The 23,480-nt window shown below is 36.1% G+C and overlaps 1 protein-coding gene and 1 non-coding gene across 2 annotated transcripts; both read right to left on the minus strand.

Annotated features, from left to right (window-relative positions):
- Positions 1 to 3,045: 3,045 nt before the first annotated feature.
- LOC107805685 (serine/threonine-protein kinase-like protein CCR4) lies at positions 3,046 to 5,697 on the minus strand. Its single transcript, XM_016629758.2, has one exon. The coding sequence runs from the start codon at positions 5,500 to 5,502 to the stop codon at positions 3,133 to 3,135; it is 2,370 nt and encodes a 789-aa protein (XP_016485244.1). The 5' UTR covers positions 5,503 to 5,697; the 3' UTR covers positions 3,046 to 3,132.
- A 14,979-nt stretch (positions 5,698 to 20,676) lies between these two features.
- LOC142180528 (U6 spliceosomal RNA) lies at positions 20,677 to 20,780 on the minus strand. The gene has a single exon (XR_012709147.1). It is a non-coding gene; the product is annotated as a U6 spliceosomal RNA (small nuclear RNA).
- Between the last annotated feature and the right edge of the window lie 2,700 nt (positions 20,781 to 23,480).

Raw genomic sequence — 23,480 nt, forward strand, 5'->3', positions numbered from 1 at the left:
TGTATACTCATGGTTTTTGCTTTTGATTTTGGCCCTCTTTTGTATAATTGGAGATTGGTACAACACTTAATTGTTTTTAGAAAGTTTTTGGTCTCTTAAGTTTGTTAGAGTTCTTCTGTTATCCACAGGGGCATATCGGCTTTGGGGGGTATGTTCTTAGGGCACGTGAATCCATGCTCTCGCTCTAAATTATGTATAGTAATATTTTTTTTTTTACAAAATATATATACACACACATACACAGTGTGTGCGCGCGTGCACCCAAGCTCAAATTATCATATGATACTGATACGATGGGTATTGAGTGTACCTTTCTAAGGTTTGGTAGTTCAAATTTTATGTCAATCTTGTTTTTTTTTTTTCCTTCTTTTTTTCTTTTCTAGAATTGGGCGCACCCACTGGGTATGGGCATGTATGGTGTCATTTTTGCGTATTAATTAAGATATATAGTTAATGAGTTCAATTGATCCCAACAATTCCAATACAAAGTATAGATATATGTAAGAAATTACTATTTAAAAAAATAATTTTGAATTTATAATTTGAAAAGCATAATCAGTGCAATAGTAAGAATTAAAGGTTAAACTTGAAAAATTTATATTTTGGATTCATCTTTTAGTAATAGTGTGTGTATTTATCTTCCCAAAATCTTGGATCCGCCTTTGGTTATCCACTCAACATGTGTAAACTAAAAGCACGTTGATTTTGTACACGTTGGTGTCGCGTTCTATTTTAAAATTATGGGTAAAGGATTATTAGTAGAAAAACTACGTGAATCTGTCTTCAAAGATTGTTTCTTTCGTCGTACTTTTGACTTTTCGTCTTTATAGTGTGTGCCTGTATCTCATTTTGTTTAAATGGAACTTCTTAAATTATTTTTCGGATCTGTAGGTTAGCAGATGCTACTCTAATTTAAGTGATATCACACTTACTTTCAACTTTGAGCAACAACTTGTTTGGATGCTTGTTACGTATCGTTTCATAATATATTATATTATATTGTACTGTATCGTTTTGATGAATATAACGTTTAGATAGATTGTACTATTTTTCATCATTTTATAATATCATGCACCAACAATACGAAAAAATTAACTTGCAATATTATAAAAAAAAGTAGGGTACATGGTAGAATTATTATATAAAAAGATAGGGTAAATAATAAAATATAATTATTTAATAATAAGGAAGGACAAAATAAAAGAAAAAAAATATGGTAACGACGCGGTCACACCAAATCGGTCGTTACCGAAAGTGACACTTTTTGTAATTATATAACGATAGATTTAATGATGCGATACAATAAAATTTAAGTAACAATCAAAATAAACAGTATATATAAAGTAACAATACGATATAATACAATAGGTAACAACCATCCAAACAAGCTGTTAGTTAAGTAAAATTATTATTTTTTTAAAAGTTATTTTTTCTGTAGTTTTGAGGTAAATTATATGACATTTGAAGAGAGAAAGTGGAAAAGAAAAATAATATTAACTTCATTTACTTAATAATAGTAGGAAGTCTAGCCCCCAAAACTTTATCTAGTGGTAAAGCGCAATGCGTAATTTGTGGGTTAGATGATGTTAGAAAAAACAATAATTAAAAAAGAAATTGAAGAAGGCTTAAGGTGTGAGAATAACTTTTCTTAAAGAAGATATTGCCCGTATTCAAATTGAAAAAATACAAACAATCTTCTTCAAAATACAACAAATAAAGAATATACTTGTAGCTTTTTCTATGTCCACTTTATTGGAAGCTTGTATTTATAGAGCGGACCTTTTCAAAAGATATGTTCTTTATTCAAATATATTTAATATTTAAAATTCAAATAAAATAGATTTTAATTATAGAAATAAATAAAAATACAAAACAAATATTTAAGAAATTTTTTCTGGATACGAAATTTAAGAATTTTTTTTTTTTTTTGAGATTTGTGCTTTGAAATAATATATATAGAAATTCTGTGATTATAAATCATCACATTAAGGAGAAAATGATATGTTTAAAGTTAAATTGCTACGAAATATAGAAATGTATTATTTTTTTTAACACTAAATAAAACGGGGCGACTCTTTGACGGACCCCACGCATAGCGAAAGTTTAATGCACCGGATAATCACTAAATAAAAATAAAAGAATATCACACATAAATTGAGATGGAGGAATTATTCTATTGCAAAAAGGAGTCATCAAATTATTGAAATTGTAGCAATTGTTGTCATGAATTAAACGTTAGCAATTATGTTGGCTTGACTTGGCAAAGCCCATTCATTTCTAAAAATATTAAACAAAAAAGAAAAGAACAAGAGAAGAAGGTGACCTTACTATCTGCCTTTGTCATAGCAAGTTGACTTTTTCTACATCAATATTTTTCAATCATTTTGAACCAAATTACAAGCTCTTTAATCTCTGGAAACTTGTATTAAAACAATACCTTCAATGACAGTTAAATATACTAATAATATAAGGCTTGTTCAAACAGACAAAGGAAGAAAATATAGGTCAATTTGGAAGATTGTTGAATTGTATGCACATTTCTACAATGTGACCTAATCACCCCCACAAAAGCCAAAAAAAGGACCAAGCTATAGTTGGTAAACTCTCTATTTTATTTGATTTTCAATATTTTCTCTTTGACTTATGGTAGTACTAATTGCCAACTCTGTCTTTGAAAAACTATAAAATTGAATAGGAAAATTCAAATGGAAGGTCAGAAGGAAAATTTTAAATTAATGCGCTCTGTCATCCACTTTTGTTAAATCACTTTGTGGTTGGTATTAATTTCATACACTTTCCAAATCTTGGAGGAGCAAATTGTACTCCGTCTATCCTGAAATATTTTAATTTTTCTTTATTACCCTAGATTCAAAGTAACGTAAGTTTTGACTATTATTAAAAAATTCTTTACTATTTTGATTGAAAAATTATAATATATTTTTATAATGTAACTTCTCAATATCAAAATTTCATAATTGAAACATGAATTAATCTAATCCAGTTTAACTAAGCGAAAAGTGTCACAAATTTAAACGACCGAGTAAATAGTGATAAATGCTTAAAATATATATATATATATAGAAAAATAAGAAAAATGTATAATTACAATATACACGTGTCAAAGCGTGCTGACTATGTGGACGAATCATCGGTGTTGGACCGAGAAAGAATTGGAGTAGCCAAACATGCCTGCAAGGCTCTTTCTAGCATATTTACAACTTGAGTCATTGTTGGACGATCTCTACCTTCTAATGTTGTACAATCTGCTGCAAGATAACCTACATATGCCACAGACTCAATTTCAAAAGGTGTTGGTGGTGGAACTCTACGATCCAACACTCTATGAATCTCATCTTGTACTATGTATGGCACAACAAAATCAACCACATTTCGTGGTACCCTATTCTCATTCTTGTGAATTGCCTTGTACCCTGACAACAACTCTAGCAACATTACTCCGAAACTATACACATCACTTTTCGTCGTCAGTTGTTGCAATCTGTAGTACTCGGGGTCCATATAACCGACTGTGCCAGCAGCGCGCATAGAAAGGTGTGTTTCGTCATCCTGAGGCCCCATTAGGGACAATCCAAAGTCGGACACCTTGGCGTTCCACGTGGCATCCAGCAATATGTTGGACGACTTGATGTCACGGTGGATGACAGCTGGCACCGCGTACTCGTGCAGGTACTCGATGCCACGTGCCGCGTCCAATGCCACCTTGATCCTACCAGCCCATGACATTAGTGGTGAGCTTTCAAGCCTGTGGAGATGGTCATGGAGAGTGCCATTGTTCATGTACTCGAAAATCAAGACACGTTCATTGTTATCTTCACAATAACCTAATAGCCTAACAAGGTTCTTGTGATTGAGGCGTGACAAAAACTCTAGCTCATTGAGGAATGCATTGTCCTTGTCCTCTTGTCTATATTTTGTGCCACCAGCATAGGAAGATGAGGCTGAAGCTTCTGCTCTTTTTATGGCTACTTCACGCCCGTCTTCTAATGTAGCATGATAAACAGATCCAAAACTTCCACTCCCTATTTTGTGCTCGTCGGAGAAATTATTCGTCACTTGAAGTAATACTTGCAAGGAAAATTCTTCTAGGTGACCCCCATTTCCTATACTAATCAATTGACTAAGTCTTTTTTCCAAGGCTGGTGGCTGAGGAGTATCTTGTTGATCTTGAACTCGAGACGTCTGGCTGCCTTGCTGGGGCGGTGAACCCGCCTCATCAAGGCGGCCGGAGTCGTGTACTCTGCATCCTCTGATCTTGCAATACTTGAAAAACAAGATAACAAGGACACTCAACATCATTAAGGATCCAACACAACCTACCACTAGAAATGTCACATTCCTCCTACTCCATAGACCGCTTCTTCCACTCGTTTGAGATGGCGTTGGCGTTGGCTGTGGAGGCAATGGTGGTGGTGGTGAAGGACCCGACCCGTTAACAATTGGTGGATTCACCCCAGATTCTGGCCTATCACAATGTTGACATACCATTAGTCCCTGACCACAAAATGTCTCATAGTTAGGTAAACGTGCACAAGGACATGAAGTAGTACATGGTCCCGGAACTACTTGTACACCATTAAAGACTGCTGGATTTGAATTGAAAATGTCATTACCCCAACAAAACAATGAATAATTTGCGGTCACAATACCACAGAAAATGTCCTGTTTTGCTTCCAATGTTTCAAAACGTTCCTCACTCAAAGATGAAGGGAGACCAAAACCAGTTTCTCCCCAGCAAACAACTGTCCCATTAATCTTCAAAGCACAACTCCTATTATCACCTAAAGCAAGTGATTTGAATTGGCCAATAGGTTTTTCTCCTACCATATTTCCCCAACATTCCAAACTATTATTCTTGGAAATAGCACAAGCATGTTGAGAACCAGATGCAATTTCACTGTAATTCCCTGAGGGAATAGTATCAGTGACATTTCTGAAGCTTCCTAAACATTGGATTTGACCAGATGCCAACAAACCACAAACAAAATCTTCTCCAACAGCAAGATTTGAAGTAATTAAGCTGGTGTTTGATGAATTAAATTCATGCCACTGCCAACACTCAAGCCTATTATTGACAATTCCACAAATGTGGGAATTTCCAGAATCAAGATTTGTGATCAATGGACCAAGATAAATCCTTTTGTAAGACAAGTTGGTGCCATTGTGTGAGAATCTCCAACACACCATGATTGAAGTAGAAGAGGAGTAAGATGAGGTCAACCCACAAAGGAAACCATTTCCACCTACAATACCAGAAAAGGAAACTGAAGGATTCAAAGGGATTTGAATTCCCTGAGGAAAGCTAGTACAATTGAGGGAAGATTGTTGAGGAAATGAGGAGGAGGAAATCAATGCACAAACTAATGTTTGGTTAGAAGTTTTTGAAATGGCAACAGTTGAAAGTGAAGAAATGGGTGAAAGGGAAATGAGAAAGCAAAGAACTAAAGAAAAGAAAAGGTGAGTTTTTTGATCAAGAATGGCCATAGAAATGGTGTGGTGAAATATGCTTTCATGTTGTTTTAGAGAATAAAAGATGGTGTTTTGTTTTTCAAAGGAAAGATTTGTATAATGTTGTGAGGTTTGAAGAAGCTTTAAGGGACAGGGGATTATGATTTGGGAGTGTGGAAGAATCAAAGTAAAGGAAAACGCGGCTTAGAAATGGCAGAGAGTGAGGACTGAGGACCAAAGACTAAGTCCCTATTTTAGGAAATTTGGAAAAGAATAGGCAAAGGGACAGCGTGTGGTCACAGGATACAAATCGGTTAAATTTTAGGTATAGTGACTCTCAAGTTTACGAGCCTAAGGGTCTATCGGAATAAGACTCTCTACCTACGCAAGATAGGAATATAGTGTCCGTATATATTATAGGAATATACTGAGAATGTTGTTATTGTTGCTATTATTTCCGTCAAATCATGTCAACTTATTATAATTAGGTAATTTAATAAAGAGATAATATATATTAATTTATTATAGTTAAAAGTGATAAGTCTATACACACATATTATGCATCCATTTAGTGTAAATACCATGATGCGGGTGATTTTTTTACATAAATCTCTATAATCAACTTTGATTTAACTTGAAAAAAATACTAGAAAATTATTGGGAAAAATACAAAGAGAAAATAATTAAAGATAATTTAATAGTTTTGTGAAAATGGATTTGGTTATATACATTGACGGTGTACAAATATTTATACGTTTAAGTTGCTTAAAAGGTTATAACAGCAATAAGTTATTTGATATAACAGATTAAACTATACGATATGAATTGTATAAAAAAGTATTTATAACCTAAATCCACATTTGAATTACTTTTCTTTTAAAGTCCAAACTTGAAATAGAATGCAGCTTTTACCCATCGAGTTCACTTCCTTTTTTTTGGGGTGGGGTGGGGGGGTGTCATGACCTCCGTTTTAAGTTAAAAATTAGAAATCATGGGCAAATTTGGTCAATATAGCTTACTTTTCTAAGTATATGTAGTATATTTTTAGTTGAGTCAAGAGTGTCCGCAAGCTATATCTGTGGTCTCAATTTGGTCCTGACTACACCTTGAACCATAACTTTCCCCGCACTATATTAATTGCTCCTATTTGGTCCTCAAATTGCTATTATATAGTCCTTCATGCTGAAAAATAAAGATTTGATTTTCTACATGCTTGTTTGCATCAATTAAATACATATAAACTGCTATTGCTTAATCATCATTACGAGAAAGTATTTTTCTGAAGAAAAAACAAGAGAACTGGTTTAGAAGTGAGAGCTTCTTTTTGAGTTAATATCCTAAAATCCCCTTAAACTATCCAATTTTTATCAGTTTCCTACTTAAATTATTTGGTATCCCCAAAACTTTCTTCAACTATATTTTTCTTCATATTAAAAACGCATTGAATTGTTTGAAGTGCATCTGCTCCATGCTCTCATTTAATGAAAAGAATGCCATGTGGCACCATACGTAGCATTTTAACGCAGCCTAATCTAATAACCAACTTAATTACGTGTTTTAATTAGTGGTGACAAAATCGATAAAAAATAGTTATTCATTCATATTATCCACTAAAAAATAGATTGGATTATGAACTTTTTAAAAATAGGTCAAATATGGATAAAAACCATATTATCCACTTAAAAAATGGATAACCAATGGGTTTAACTTTTATATTTGCAAAGTCTCAAATTGGTGGTTGCTTTAGGAGATTAGGAATTCTCCCAAAAGTGATCATATTCATGAAGCCATGGATAATATGGATATCCATATTATTCGCCGGTTAACCCATTTTTTATGTGCATTGAATGGAATGGGTCGGATATTTTATCCATTTTGCATTATCCATTTTAGACCCGCCCATATCCAACCCGACCCACCTGTTTGCCATCCCTTTTAAACGAAGAATTACATTTAATTGAATGTGTATAAGGGGGTTAAAACATCCAAAAAAAGAGGGGACGCTGTACTCCGCCGGTTATTTGTAGGAAAATCCCTTTCTCTTCTATTAATCTTCTTCGATAATGGCTACAAATAATCCGCGATAAACTTCAAATTAACCTTATTTTTAATTCATTAATTTTTGATTTCATTGTGGGTTTTGATTTAGTACGACATTTGGGATGAAAAAAAAGTTAGATTTTGGTAAAAATAAAATTTTGGCCAAAAAATATCACATAACATATGATGATTTGAAAGATGATTATCCCATAGTGTTTGAATCCAAAAAAAATGCCTTTCTGAATTAACAATTGCCATTGACGTTTTCAAAGATGCAAGTTGTGCACATCCACAAACTACATTCAACCTTATTCTCTACAATGTATTGAATTGGTATTCCTTCATTCAGATAAATTCAGGTAAGATATGTAAGAAGAATAAAAAGAAAGAAACATAAAAAATAAATTTAGAAATAACAAGAGAGGGAGAATTTCATTGGGAATTAGATGGTGTAATGAAGAAAGGTGAAAAATGTAGAAGAAAGGTAAAAAAAAAAAAAAAAAAAGGAAGAAAGGTGAAAATATAAAGAAAATAAGGAGAAAATAAAAAATATATATATTTAAAAAGTTAAGTTAATTAGCCGTTACACACTATCAACTGGGCCATTTTTGATGACCTTTTCCAGCCGTCACGCACTCGGTTGCGAGTTATTACACATATTATGCAAGATAATCCAACGAAGGGTTTTAGTATAAAGAAAAATATATCTTAGAAGGGATTTTGGGGACACCATATAATTCACATAGGAAACTAGCAAAAGTTGGATAGTTTAATGGAATTTTAGGATATTAACTCTTTTCTCTTTGGCTTTTTCTATCATTTAATAACAATAGTGTCTAGGTTATTTTTTGTAAATCTCGACTACTCTCGAATTTTGAGTACTCGCTATAACAATAATTCCGTCCACAAAAATTAAAGCAAATTAGAGAAATCATCAAATGTTTTTCGTCCCGATTGATTTTTTTGACTTATTCATTTTCCTTTTTTTGAGTAATTAGTTAGATTTTTATTACCAAATTGGAGTTATGTACAATACACAAACACTAAAAGTTGGACATCAAGTCCCAACCTTCAGTCTAAGCTTAGAAACTAAAATAGCAAAAAGATCATCTCAATAACAAAAGTAAATAGGCTGGGTAGTAGTTTAAGCTCTCTAGCCACTTTGCAATCTTCACCTTCATTGAACCTCTAAAATGGATTTCCTGAACTATTTGTCTAGCTACTACCTCAATACTCTGCTGCTTGCCCTAAAACACTCTATAATTCCTTTCTATCCACACACGGTAAATATTAGCCGCTAGTAGCATTCTGTATACCTCAGCTCTTGGACTTCTTCCACTAGCATATTGCATAGCCCACTTTAGTTCATCTTCCCAAGCCATTGGGTTTTCAATGACACCTATCCAGTAGAGTAGCTTCATCCAGAGTTGTGCAATGGTCTCACAGGTAAAGAACAAATGGGCCAAACTTTCATGGTCTTGCTCACATAAGGGACAAAATTGATCTTGAGTCACACCCCACTTGAATAATCTGTCTCTTGCATACAATCTCCAAAGTGCAGCCAATCTGTCACGACCCCAATTTTCCTCCGTAGGATATCGTGATGGAATCTAGTCTCTATGACTAGGTAAACCTAATAATTAATAACAACTTGACAGAAATAATTAACAAATACTAAAACAAGGCTGAATAACTGATATAAACTCCTGAAATTGAATCTCAACAAAATACTTTTCCAAAACCGGTGGAACTGAGTCATAAACTCTACAAAGTAAAACTAGAATATCTACTGTATAACTGTCTGAAAGAAAATACAACAGGAAATAAGAATAAAGGAAGGTGACTCCGAGGCATGCGGACGCCAAGCAGGCATACCTTGAAGTCTTAGTAAAGTAGCTAACAGATGATCACTAACGACCGGCACGAGCAGCGTACCTGGATCTGCACAAAAATATGCAGGAGATAATATGAGTACACCACAACGGTACTAAATAAGTATCAAGCCTAACCTCGGTAGAGTAGCGACGAGGCCAGGTCAAGACACCTACTAGGATATAAATAAACAATATAAAAACGTAATACGGATAAATAATGGAAGCGGAGAAATAACTGATGTGAAACAGTTAACAACATGAACTAATATCAAAATTGTAAGTACGGAAATAACATAAAGAAATCAGTTAAGGAGAACCACAATGATCATATACAGACAATAACTGATAAAAACAAGGAAGAACAAAACCACAAGAATCACAACGAGGTACCACCTCGTGTACGATAAGAATTACCAATGAGGTACCGCCCCGTGTATATATATCAAGAATCACAACCGAAATACCGCCTCGTATTCACAATTCACAATCTCAATCCTTCCTTATGCCACCGCGTGAGCCTTACATTTGAAATAGGTTTTGAAAACAGATTTTTCGAAATAGCTACACGCACTTTAGCCCACCTTATGATGCTGCGTGGATTCACGTAGTTTTCCTACAAGCAACACACACATAAGTTCCACCTTATACCGCCGCATGCATATTAACCCCAAGCCTTATACCGCCGCATGCGCGTCAATATCATATCATAATAACAACTCGTACCACAAGTGACCATATATCATAACTTGCCAACAATCAACAATATCAATATTTTCACAACAATAGCCCACGACTCCATCGCAACATGTAAAAGAATATCAACAATAACAATGAATGAACAATTCTCAACAAGAAAGATATCTTAACAATTATCAACTTTGCTTCAAAATGATACGACTTCCACAACTTCAACATCAATAACGCAACAATAAGAAAGATAATATGTAACTACGAACCAAATACCATTAACTCACAATGGAAGGAATACCATGACTTCAAATGAGAATAATAGCAACGAAAGGGATAACTAGTAACAATGACTTCAAATAATAATAATTAACAATGAAAGAGATAACACATACAATGACTTCAAGTAATGATAATCAACAATGGAAGAGATGACACATATCAAATAAAGGGGCAAAAAGTTCAACTAAAGCATGAGAGCAATTTATCAAGTAAGATGTAGAACAAGTGTTAAACAAATCAATTAGGGCATGTGAGGATAGACTAACACAAACAAGAATAGATTAACTATAAGAATTTAGAACATGATATGACATTTTAATTAAGGCATGAAAATAGTCTAAATAGCCTAAACCGGTCAAATATCACATACAACCCGTGTATCCACTTGTCACCTTGCGTATACAACTTTCACATAGCACATATGAATCAATCAATACCAATCCTAAGGGGTAGTTTCTCCATACAAAGTTAGGCAAGATACTTACCTCAACTAGGCCAATTAAACACTCGAAAATAGCTTTTCCCTTAAAATTCGCCTCCACACCGCTCAAATCTAACCAAAATTGACTTAATATAATCAACCAATGCTAGGAGTTCAACCCGGGGCCCACCCAGTCAAAATTCGGGTCCAATGGTAGATTCCGACTACCCATGACCCCACGAGTTCATATATGTTATTAGTTTCAAAATCCCAGTCCAAATCGACTTTTAAAACTCAATTTTTTATTTTTCAAAAAACTTGACAAGGTTTCACAAATTTTCACTTTGATTCACATGATTTTAATGTTAATATCTAAGATATGTTGATGGAATATGATTAGAAATGGATTATAATCACTTAACCAAAGTTTGTAGGTGAAAATCCCCTCTCCAAATCGCCTCCTACCGAGACTAGGGTTAAAAAATGAGAGAATGCTTTCAAAAATCCCGTCTCCCATCCCTTTGTACCAGATGTAGATGTCGCATTTGCGACATAGGGTTCGCATTTACGAACCCTCATAATTGCGGACCAGGGATCACATTTGCAAACCCTGACAGCCTCAAACATCATCGCATTTGCGATAAAAGGCTTCGCAATTGCGAAGTTGGGAACATCACAAAAGAGAACAAATGTTCGCAAATGCGAGCTAAGGAAATGTTTGTCAGACTTCGCAAATGCGAAGGGGAAGTCAAAATTGCAACATCTGAGCCCCCATTGTCACCTTCGCAATTATGATGCTGGTGCTCGCAATTGCGATACCTGAGCACTAGCAACACCATCAATCAAATTTCAGTTCAAAACCCTTCCGGAACATGTCTGAAACTCATCTGAGCCCTCGGGGCTCCAACCCAAACATCTACATAAGTCAAAAAATATCATACGAACTCGCTCACGCAATCAAAACACAAAAATAACATCTAAAACTACGAATCGAACAGTAAAACGCATGAATTTCAATGTAAAGTTCAAGAATTTCTAAAAGCACAACTAAACGTCTGAATCCTATCAAATCTACTCCAAACGACACCAAATTTTGCAGACAAGTTCTAAATACCATAACGGACCTATTCCAAGTCCCAAAAATTAAATTCCGAGTTCGATAACTAAAAGTCAACCTACGGTCTAACTTTTCAATTTCAAACTGCCAAATTTCGGCAAATCAACATAAATCAACCTACGGACTTCCAAAATCAATTCTGGGCATACGCCCAAGTCTAAAATCACAATACGAAGCTACCGGAGCCATCAAAAAATAGTTCCAGGGTTATTTTCACAAAAAGTCAAAGTTTGGTCAACATTCTTAATTTTTAACTTCTAAGTCAAGAATCAAAGGGTTCAAATCAACTCGAAAGCTTCCTGAAACAGAACTAACCAACCCCCAAGTCATAAAATCATAAACACACATGTGTGAAGCATAAAAAGGGGGGTTACGGGGCGCAATTACATAAAATGACCGGTCGGGTCATTACATTATTTCCCTCTTAAAATAAATATTTGTCCTCGAACATGCATAAGGACATACCTAAAATGGTGAAAAGATGAGGATAACAATTCCGCATGTCGTGCTCGGTATCCCAGGTCGCCTCGTTGACCGGATGACCCCTCCATTGAATCTTTACTGAAGCAATGTTCTTTGATCTCAACTTCCGAACTTGTCTGTCCAAAATAGCCACCGGCTCCTCAATATAAGTCAAATCCTCATCCAGTTAGACCATGCTGAAGTCTAAAATATGAGACGGATCACCGTAATACTTTCGGAGCATAAAAACGTGGAACACCGGATGAACCACAGTTAAACTAGGTTACAATGCAAGCTTGTAGGATACCTCCTTAATCTTTTCAAGGATCTCAAAAGGTCTGATATACCTAGGGCTCAACTTTTTCTTCTTTCCAATCCTCATCACACCATTCATGGGTGAAACCCGGAGCAAGACTTGCTCTCCAACCATGAATGAAACATCACGAACCTTCCGATCTGCGTAACTCTTCTGTCTAGATTGGGCTGTACGAAGCCGATCCTGGATCAACTTGACCTTATTCAAAGCTTCTTTAACAAAATTTGTGCCTAATAACTTAGACTCTCCCTGCTCAAACCACCTAATTGGGGAATGACACCGTCTCCCATATAGGGCCTCATAAGGAGCCATCTGAATACTTGATTGGTAGCTGTTGTTGTAGGCAAACTTTGCAAGCGGTAAGAACTGATCCCAAGAATCCCTGAAATCCATAACGCATGCACGAAGCATATCATCCAATATCTGAATAGTGCGCTCGGATTGTCCGTCCGTCTGAGGGTGAAATGATGTACTCAACTCAACCCGTGTGCCTATCTCACACTGTACAGCTCTCCAGAAATGCGATGTGAACTGCGTACCCCGTTCAAAGATGATGGATACTAGTACTCCATGAAATCGGACTATCTCGCGGATATAAACCTGAGCCAACTTATCTGAAGAATAGGTAGTCACCACTGGGATGAAATGAGCTGACTTGGTCAACCTGTTCACAATAACCTATACAACATCAAATTTCTTTTGAGTCTGTGGGAGCCCAGCAACGAAGTCCCGGGTGATACGCTCTCATTTCCACTCAGGAATCTCAAGTCGCTGAAGCAAACCACCTGGTCGCTGATGCTCATACTTCACCTGTTAACAATTTAGGCACCGAGCTATATACTCCACTATGTCTTTCTTCATCCTTCTCCACCAATAGTGTTGCCTCAAGTCCTGATACATGTTAGTGGCACCCGGATGAATGGAGTACCGCGAACTGTGGGCCTCCTGAAGAATCAACTCACGCAACCCATCCACATTGGGCACACATAATCGGCCCTGCATTCATAACACACCGTCATCCCTAATAGAAACATCCTTGGCATCACCGTGTTGAACTGTGTCCTTGAGGACAAGCAAATGGGGGTCGTTATACTGACGCTCTCTGATACGATCATATAGATAAGACTGAGAAACCACGCAAGCAAGAACTCGACTAGGCTCTGAAACATCCAATCTAACAAACTGGTTGGCTAAGGCCTGAACATCCGATGCTAATGGCCTCTCTACTGCCGGTAGATATGCTAACTACCTAAACTCTCCGCCTTTTGACTCAAGGCATAGGCTACCACATTGGTCTTCCCGGAATGATATAGAATGGTGATACCATAGTCCTTAAGCAACTCTAACCACCTCCGCTACCGCAAGTTAAGATCTTTCTATTTCAACAGATGTTGTAGACTCCGGTGGTCAGTAAAGACCTTACAAGGGACACCGTACAAAAAATGCCGTCAGATCTTCAATGCGTGAACAATGGCTGCCAACTCCAAGTCGTGGACCAGATAGTTCTTCTCATGTGTATTTAGCTGTCGATACGCGTAGGCAATCAACCAACCGTCTTGCATCAACATCGCGCCAAGTCCAACACGTCACGCATCAGTACATACTGTAAGACCCCAGGACCGTAGGCAACACCAACACTAGGGCTATAGTCAAAGCAGTCTTGAGCTTTTGAAAGCTTGCCTCACACTCCTCGGACCATCTGAAAGAAGCACCCTTCTGGGTCAATCTGGTCATAGGTGCAACAATAGATAAGAAACCCTCCACGAAACAATGATAATACCTGGCCAAACTAAGGAAACTCCGAATCTCAGTAGCTGAAGACGGTCTGGACCAACTTTGCACTGCTTCAATCTTCTTCGGACCTACCTTGATCCCCTCACTCGACACCACATGACCCAAAAACGCCACCGAATCAAGCCAGAATTCACACTTTGAGAATTTTGCATACAACTGCTTCTCTCTTAAGGTCTGGAGCATGATCCTCAAATGTTGCTCATGATCTTTCCGATTATGGGAGTACACCAAGATGTCGTCAATAAACATAATAATGAATGAATCATGATATGGTTGGAATACACTATTCATTAGGTGCATAAATGTTGTTGGGCCGTTGGTCAGCCCAAATGACATCACAAAGAACTCGTAGTGACCATACTGAGTCCCAAAGGCAATTATTGAAATATCCGAATCCCGAATCTTTAGCTGATGATAACCTGACCACAAATCTGTAGCACCCAGAAAAATTTTAAAGTACCTAAGTGCTATTAAGAAAGTTGATGTGTGCTAATTACATTATTTTGTGTGCAGATGAGGACTATTAATATGATGGATATTAATTGGATATAATAACAAGTGTACGAGGTGTATTTGAAGTGATATAGGGCCTAAGGAGAGCCCTTGGGACAAGTCAAGTTGGAAATTTCATGATAGATTAAAGTTCCAAATGAGTACGCACAAGACCTAATTTTAGACGAGTATATATATATATATATATATATATATATATATATATATATATATATATATATATATATATATATATATATATATATATATATATATATATATATATATAATGAGTTATGTGGTGGACAACCTATCAATGTTTTTCTCACTCTTTTGGTGGTTTGTCAATTTGAATCTATTTTCTTTATGCTACCGAATAACGAAAAGGGGAACCGACTCGTTCCTTCCTTGCGGAGGACGAATCAAGGCCTGAAGTTGGTACGTCGAGCAAGAGGAGAGAAGGATCAATAAGGATTTCATACCCTCGGTACTTTCTGCCAACTCGATTTCAATACTAAGTAAGCTCCTCATCGCATAAGTAAGAAAGTTCAGCTACAAATGGTAAAAAGAGAGGCGGACGAGAGTTCTAATAATTCTCTTCCTTCCATATAGGTCTGCGAGCGTCCTTTCTTACTTGAATGAAGAAAGACAGAACCTCTCTTTTCAGGTTTAGCTGTCAGTAAGAAACTCCTCAATCAAGATGAATGAGACATAGATCTATTGAGTGAGAGAAAGGGAGATTTCTCTCTCTTAACTGGAACTACCCTATGCAGCTCCATCTTCAGCAGCTGCTCAATCTTTCATTTCGAAAAGAAAACTTGGATGTCATGGAACTTTCTTACAACTTTGTTCCTTTCGTTTTTTCCATCTTTAGCAGTTCTATATTAATCGGTTTCATTCCGATCGATCAATCGAGATGGTTAGCTTGGGCGCTAATGGTATTTTATATTTAGAATACCTAGACTAATGACAATCTTCCTTACTTGAATTAGAATCTTAAGCAGCTCAATTCGGATCTTCACTGGTCTGAGATGGCCCTCTATTCAGGTACCACTTCTTTTACTCGAGCCTCGTCAGAGCCGTTTTGATCTCATTCGTATTCTAAGGAATTCTAAAGGACTCTTTCATATTGCACCGATGCTGGAAAAGATTGGACTATTCTCTACCGAGATAACATAAACTCTTCAACGGATCCTCCTTTTTTCAACTAGTAGATCGCCTTTTCTTAAGGTTTCGTACTACTACTCAAGTGATACATGAATTGCTCAGGAGAAGTTTTTCTAACCAGATTGAAATCGTGAGACAGTTCGGTTCTCTAGACCCATCTGCCGCCCTGGAGAAGGGGCGCGGTATTGAAATTGTTGAACTGGAGAAATGAGTTGGAAATGAGTGGAATGAAAGTAGACAAGTAAAGACCAAAAGAGACAGGCTTATGATTAAACACTACCCGGAACGAAGCCCAATCGATTCGAATCAGTCAGTCGAACAAATAAAGACTATAGTTCACGATCAAATTGTTCGCTTCTATAGAGGTTCGGAATTCCATTTTGATAATGAAATATCTTCGAGTCTAGTTTCTAACGCTTCAAACCGTTCGTCATTTGGACATTCCTACAAGAAGTTTTGGTTTCATCATCAAATCCTCAAAACAAAAAAAATCACCAAAGTTGTGATTTTCAAGATTGATCTACTAGAGGTAATTCTAATGCTTCAAACTCGTTTATTATGATCAGTTAGAAGTATTTGAAGCATTTGTTACAAGTTTTAATGGCTGAAAGGTTGGATTATAAAACTCTGGTCCATGGCATGAATAGTACTTTTGAGAAAATGAGAGAGAAGATGAATAGTAATCTTGGCGATGAAATTGATGAATACAATAAACCTATGGAATTATTTGTTAGCAAAAGTTGGAAGTGATCAACTAAGTAATCACCCGGATTGTATATTTTGCAAGTGTTGATTATGGAAGACGATGAATAGTAACTTGGTGGCATTGGACAATTAATGTAGTATCATTAATGACTTCGAATGGGTATTAAAATATAAGATTGAAGTTGAATGGGCTAGCATGTGAATCTATTCGGCGATTTGAGTTGTTGGAGGCTTGTGGTCAACTTATGAGCCAAAATGAATATTGGTCAATATTTTAGGTCATACTTTGATGTAATTAGGATATCTAATTGTAGATATCGACTTGTTGGTGATGTTTGAGCATTTTAATCAACATTGGAACGATGGAAGATGATTGAAAGCTTGTAAATGTTAATAAAGTGAAAGCGAGGTAAGTTGATTAAAACTTACTCTTCTTGAGGGATCTTCTCTAAAAGCATGTTTCTAGTTAATGCGTAAGTTATTTGTAAATGTGCTTTCGTGCTCGTGGGGACAAACAAGTACATATGTCTCCATGTACTAAAAAATTATGTTGCATATGTAGTGTCATGTCATTTTATAAAATTTTATTTTAAATCTTGTTGGCAAAATGACACTTAAGGTAAATGTTATAAGTTTTTATCAAAACTTACGTATTGATAAGAGTATACATATTTGAGTGCTAAATATAAGTTTTCATGGAAAGTAATTTTGTTGAAAATTGATAAATAGAATAGCACTTGTGGTATATTTTAAAAGTTGATGTTAAATTGCTAAAGGTAAAAGGTTGTTTATTTAATTTTTGTAAAATGATTTAGATTTTCTATAAATGCTATGAGTTGATAAAAATAGATCCTTTGAAGCTACTATGCTATGAATCTATTTTTGAAGTATCAAATATTTTGGGAGTTACTTGTATTCACCGAGATTGACTTCGGATATATTGTGTTCGTTGTCATGAAACTACACGTGTCGGTGTAGGCGTAGATGGCCACTTTATGGTATAGACTACGGCAGAGTGCTCTCCCTCGAGAGAGTACTATTTTGTGTTATTATTAGCATGGATGAGTCGATTCGTACGACACTATGATGAGACGACCTGAGCAAGTAGGGTATATGATACTTGCCGCTAAGTACATAACCTAGCTGACCTTCTTGTGTCGGTGGTGGTATAGTACTCCCAGTGAAAGGTAAGGATGATTTTCTTATGCTTAGGAGCATCAGCACTGACATCTCTCACAAAGGTTAGATAAGAATCACACCCCTTCTCAACCATCCGCTGAGCCTTTAGAAATGACATGAACCTGCTAGGAACATAATCCAACGCACCCCTCCACTCTAACTATGGCAACCTTGACATAGCCAATGTCATAGCCTTGGCGTGACAATCTAGGATAGCATGATAGGGCGACAACCAGTCCATGCCCAAGATAACATCAAAGTCTATCATACTAAGTAACAATCGATCAACTCTAGTCTCAAAACCACCAATAACAACTAAACACGACTGATATACACGATCAATAATAATAGAATCTCCCATAGGCGTGGACACATAAACAGGAGAACTCAAAGAATCACGTGATATATCCAAATACGAAGCAAAGTATGATGATATATATGAATAAGTGGATCCCGGATCAAATAAGACTGATGCATCTCTATAGCAAACTGGAACCATACCTGTAATGACTGAGTCTGAAGCAACTGCCTCCGTCCTACCCGAAAAAATATAGAATATGGCATGGCCTCCCCCTCTAGGGCGACCTCTACCCGCACGTCCCCCACCCCTAGCTGGTTGTGCAGGTGGAGCGGCAACTGGGGCAGCAATCATGGCCTGAGAAGTCTACGGACCTGACTGAATTTGTGGAGCCTAAGTAGTCTATGGAGGTGCACCCCTCCTGAGTGTGGGGCAGTCTCTAACTATGTGACGGATATCACCACACTCAAAGCAAGCTCTCGATGGGCGTGGCTGCTGAGAGTAGCTCGGGCCTGATCGGCTAGACTGGCCGCTGAAGGCACCCCGTGCAGGAGGTGCACTAGAAAGTGGCTGAGCAAAGTGGGCAACATGAGATCTCGGGATAACCGGAGCACCACTAAAAGCTGAAAGTGATGAATGAACTGGACAACTCACATACCCTCTACCATGACGGACTGTAGCTTTAGCCTGACCACCACTAAATCCTCCTGTACCTCGAGGCCTCTTAGCTTTCCTGTCCTCTTTCTCACGGCCCCACATACCCTCCAACCTCCGTGCGATCTCTACCACTTGTTGATATGGGGTATCTGTCTCCAACTCTCAAGCCATACTAAACCTTATACCATAGTTGATCCCCTCGATGAATCGACAGACTCGCTCTCTCACTGTAAAAACTAAGGCAGGTGCATGTCTCGACAAGTCACTGAATCAAACAACATACTCCGACACTATCATAGTACCCTGGCGCAGCCGCTCAAACTCCGTGCGCTATGCATTCTTAAGGGTTTGGGGAACAAGCTCCCTCAAGAATAACTCTGAAAACCGAGTCTATTTAATCAATATAAATCAACCTACGAACTTCTAAAATCAATTCTGTGCATACACCCAAGTCCGAAATAACAATACGAAGCTACCAGAGCCATCAAAATACAGTTCCTGGGTCATTTTCATAAAAGTCAAAGTTTGGTCAATAATCCTTATTTTTGACTTCTAAATCAAGAATCAAAGGGTCCAAATCAACCCGAAAACTTTTCGGAACAAAACTAACCAACCCCGCAAGTCATAAAATCATAAACACACATGTGTGAAGCATAAAATGGGGGGTAACGGGGTACAATTACACAAAAGGATAGGTCGGGTCGTTACACAATCTCAATATGAAAATCTATTTGGGTAGACCTTGGTTTTTATACACAAGTTTCCTCCATGCTACTTTCTGGAATGTACTCCTTAATTTCAAGTAAAATTGCTTTGTAGAGAACTTCTCCATATTCTGTACCTCATTCAATATATAGCTTGCTTCATTAAAGTACTTTGTGGCTTTCAAAATCTTCTGAACAATCCAAGATGCTTATTTTGGGACATCTTCAAACATATTCATGTTCCTCCCACAGTAAAAATGAATCCACTTCACCCAAAGTTTATCTTTTTTCCTACATATATTCCACAACAATTTACTAATTGCAGCTTTATTCCAAACTACAATGTCTAGAATATTTAAACCACCTACAGACCTTGGATAGTGGATCCTATCCCAAGCTAACAAAGCTTTTTTGACAACTCAGTACCACAAGACCGAAGGAAATTCCTACAAGTAGCTTCAATGAATTTAACAACTTTCTTAGGTAAGATGAAGATCTGCGCCTAGAAGACTTATATGGAGAACAACAATGACTTTATCAATTGGGATCTGCCAGCATAGGATAAGAATCTAGTAGTCCAAGATTTAATCATTCCCAACATTTTATCCAAAAGAGGCGGGCATTGAACAACAGATACTCTCTTGGTGCTTAGAGGGGAGAAATTTTATTTTCTATCGCACATTTCACATTATACTTATGTGAGGCCCTTAATTACTTGACAAGTGGATTCATGGGTCTCATTTATTTACTTTGAATATAAAACTAAAAAGGCAATTTAAAAGTCATTTAATATGCATAACTAAAGACAAAAGTAAGTAATAACACAATAATCAAAATGGTAAGAAAATATATGCATTTAAAAAGCTAATCATGCTTTTACTTCCTAAGCTAAAACATATATTTGAGTTGGAAAAATATGAACGCCAAGTCGCGACAGAAATTGAAAAAATATGCTAACTTATATTTATTTTTTTTGGATATGAAAACAGAACTTCGTTGAATAAATTTTTTGAAAATACTTTTTGACCATTTATCGATTTGTGCATGTCATTCTTCCGCAAGGACTTTGCTAAATTTTTTTTATATCGTTCCAATTTTATTGGATGTCTCCGAAAAAACAAACTTTGTTTAACAATAATCTCCAAATTAAAATCAAAATCAAAATCAACCCTCGATCCAATTAATAAAAATGTACACAATTAAGTGTCAAAATAAACAGCGATAAAAGCCGAAGCAGTGGCTTCATTATTCCACCGTGACTTGCACCAAACCTTCTCTAACTTGCTCAATCTAATCATTGCCATTTAATTACTCTATGCCTAATCATTATCATCATTACTCCAAATATTAGGCATTATCTCCTAATTCAAGAGGCGGAAACGAATTCTAGCATACAAAAATCTTTGTTTTCCATATCAGTTTACTTATTCTTGAAATCCAAACTTTTAGCCTAACTCCACTTATTAATTAATCATTGTCAATTCATTATGTCTTCCCATAACCATTGCTATAATTATTATCATGATGTAAATGAAAAAAACAATATATCAATTGGAACACAGTAGTACAATATGTTTATATGAAAATATGCATACCTTATTCTTTCTTTTCCCCAAATCGTGATAGCCGCCGTAAGAATTTTCAGAACTCTTTCTGTTAGTTTAGCCATTTGATCTCTTTTTTTTTTCCACTCTTAATTTATAAGACCTAATTTACTCCTTTTTCCCTACACCTTAGTTTTTTGGACGTGGGCCACAGGGCGGCTCAAGAAGATTGGTGGCCTGAAGCCAATTTTTAATCTGGGGTCTTTCAGAAGGGAAAAAAATCATCTATATTTTCAATTGAAGTCTATTTTTCTAGCTTTTTAAGATGTAAAGTTGTTAATAGTTTCTTTTATAAATAATTTAATCTCTCCTAAAATATTGTTGATCTTAGATAATAGAACCATATTCAAGAAGTTTATAACTTGATATCGAAATAATTTTTGATGTACTAATATACTTGTTGAAACGCTTGAAACCTGAGGGGAAAAAAAGGAAAAAAAGAATGCGCAATATAGTTTTATTCAACGGTACTCTTCAACTCTTGTTTTTTATAGAAAAAATATAACTCTTTTCTTTCTACAAAGAACAATATAACTTATCTATAAAACTTAAGCTTTTTAGCAGAAACCAAGAAAGAGAATATAAGAATGTAGTACACATTTTATGATGAGAAAGATAAAAAATAAAACTTGGACTATTGAAGATACCAAAAAACGGATTCTAAAAGTGTCACGACCCAATTTTACCTATAGGTCGTGATGGCGCCCAACACTACAGCTAGGCAAGCCAACAAATAAATTAAACATATATCAATTATTTTCAGAATAAGTTTCTAAGTAATTTTATTATTTTACTAGCAATATTCAAGAAATTAGAAAAGATACCGATTAACTTAAATTCAAGAAAAATAATACAATTCCAAATTTTACCAATGTGTGTACTAAGACCTGGTGTCACAAGTGTATGAGCATCTAGTAGATTATACAAAATTTCAAATACTGTCTGAAATAAAATAGACAGAATATAAATACAGGAAGAGACACTGGTAGCTGCAGAACGGCTCAGAAAGGCAGCTCACCACTACGCCTCTGGATAACATGGGTGTAAGATGATAGGTCCTCCACTAATACTTGCCTCAGGTCCTGTACAAAAAGTGCAGCAAGTATAGTATGAGTACGTAAACAACGTGTACCCAATAAGTATCAAGCCTAATCTCGAAGTGGTAGAGACGAGATGGTCGACTTTGACACTCACTAAGGATCAACAATAATAAATGGAATGAAATAGAATTATTTAAATCAGCATGATTCACAGAGTTAACAATAACTTTATTCAATTAGCAGAAATAATAAAAATCCTTCAAACGCAACAATTTCCAATCTATTAATTAAATTCACAAGCTGCAATTAAGATATCAAGGTATCGTGTAATTATTATTATTAGGCACGATTTCTGCCTAGGTCGTACGACCCAATCCAGAGTGTTGTGTACACTGCCGAGGGACATGCGGCGCGATCCATCGATGCATCTATCCTGTCGAGGCGTTCGGCCCGCTCCACAAGAAAGGAGGACATTTTCTTATGTACCTCCGGAAGGAGAGTATATTTATAATAAGATAAATTCGGGAGGAATGAATAATTTCTTTTAACAATTAATTAATTTAAACAGAAAATTAAGCATATGGGAGGATGGACAATTTGTTTTAACAATTAATTAATTTAAACAGAAAATTAAGCATATGAGATATAAATATATATCAAATAATTTTAATTAAGTAAAGAATACAACTTGCACAAGTAATTCATGCTTTTGAGTCCTAAACTACACGGACTTTAGCATTAATAGTAGCTACGCACGGACTCTCGTCACCTCTTACGTACGTAGCCCCCCACAATTAGCAACAATTATTACTTTAATTACCTATGTGGTAATTTCCCCCTCACAAGATTAGACAAGAGACTTACCTCGTCTCAAAGTCCACTTTTCCGATTACCACATCGCGTTAAATTCATAATTCGGTGCCGAAAATCTAAAGCTATCCAAATTTTATACAAAATAATTAATATATGTTCAAAAATTCAAATTTAGGCAATTAAATAAATTATCCTAACCAAAACGATAAAATTCCTAAAATTCACCCGGGCCCACATGCCCGGATTCTAGAAATTTTCGGATGAAAACGTTACCCATAATCTCAAGAACTCAAATATATAATTTCTACCCAATTCTATAACTATTTTTGTGGTTAAAATCCCGTTTTTATAAAAATCTAGGT

The sequence above is a fragment of the Nicotiana tabacum genome, chromosome 4 (assembly GCF_000715075.1).
Source record: "Nicotiana tabacum cultivar K326 chromosome 4, ASM71507v2, whole genome shotgun sequence".
NCBI classification, from domain to species: Eukaryota; Viridiplantae; Streptophyta; class Magnoliopsida; order Solanales; family Solanaceae; genus Nicotiana; species Nicotiana tabacum.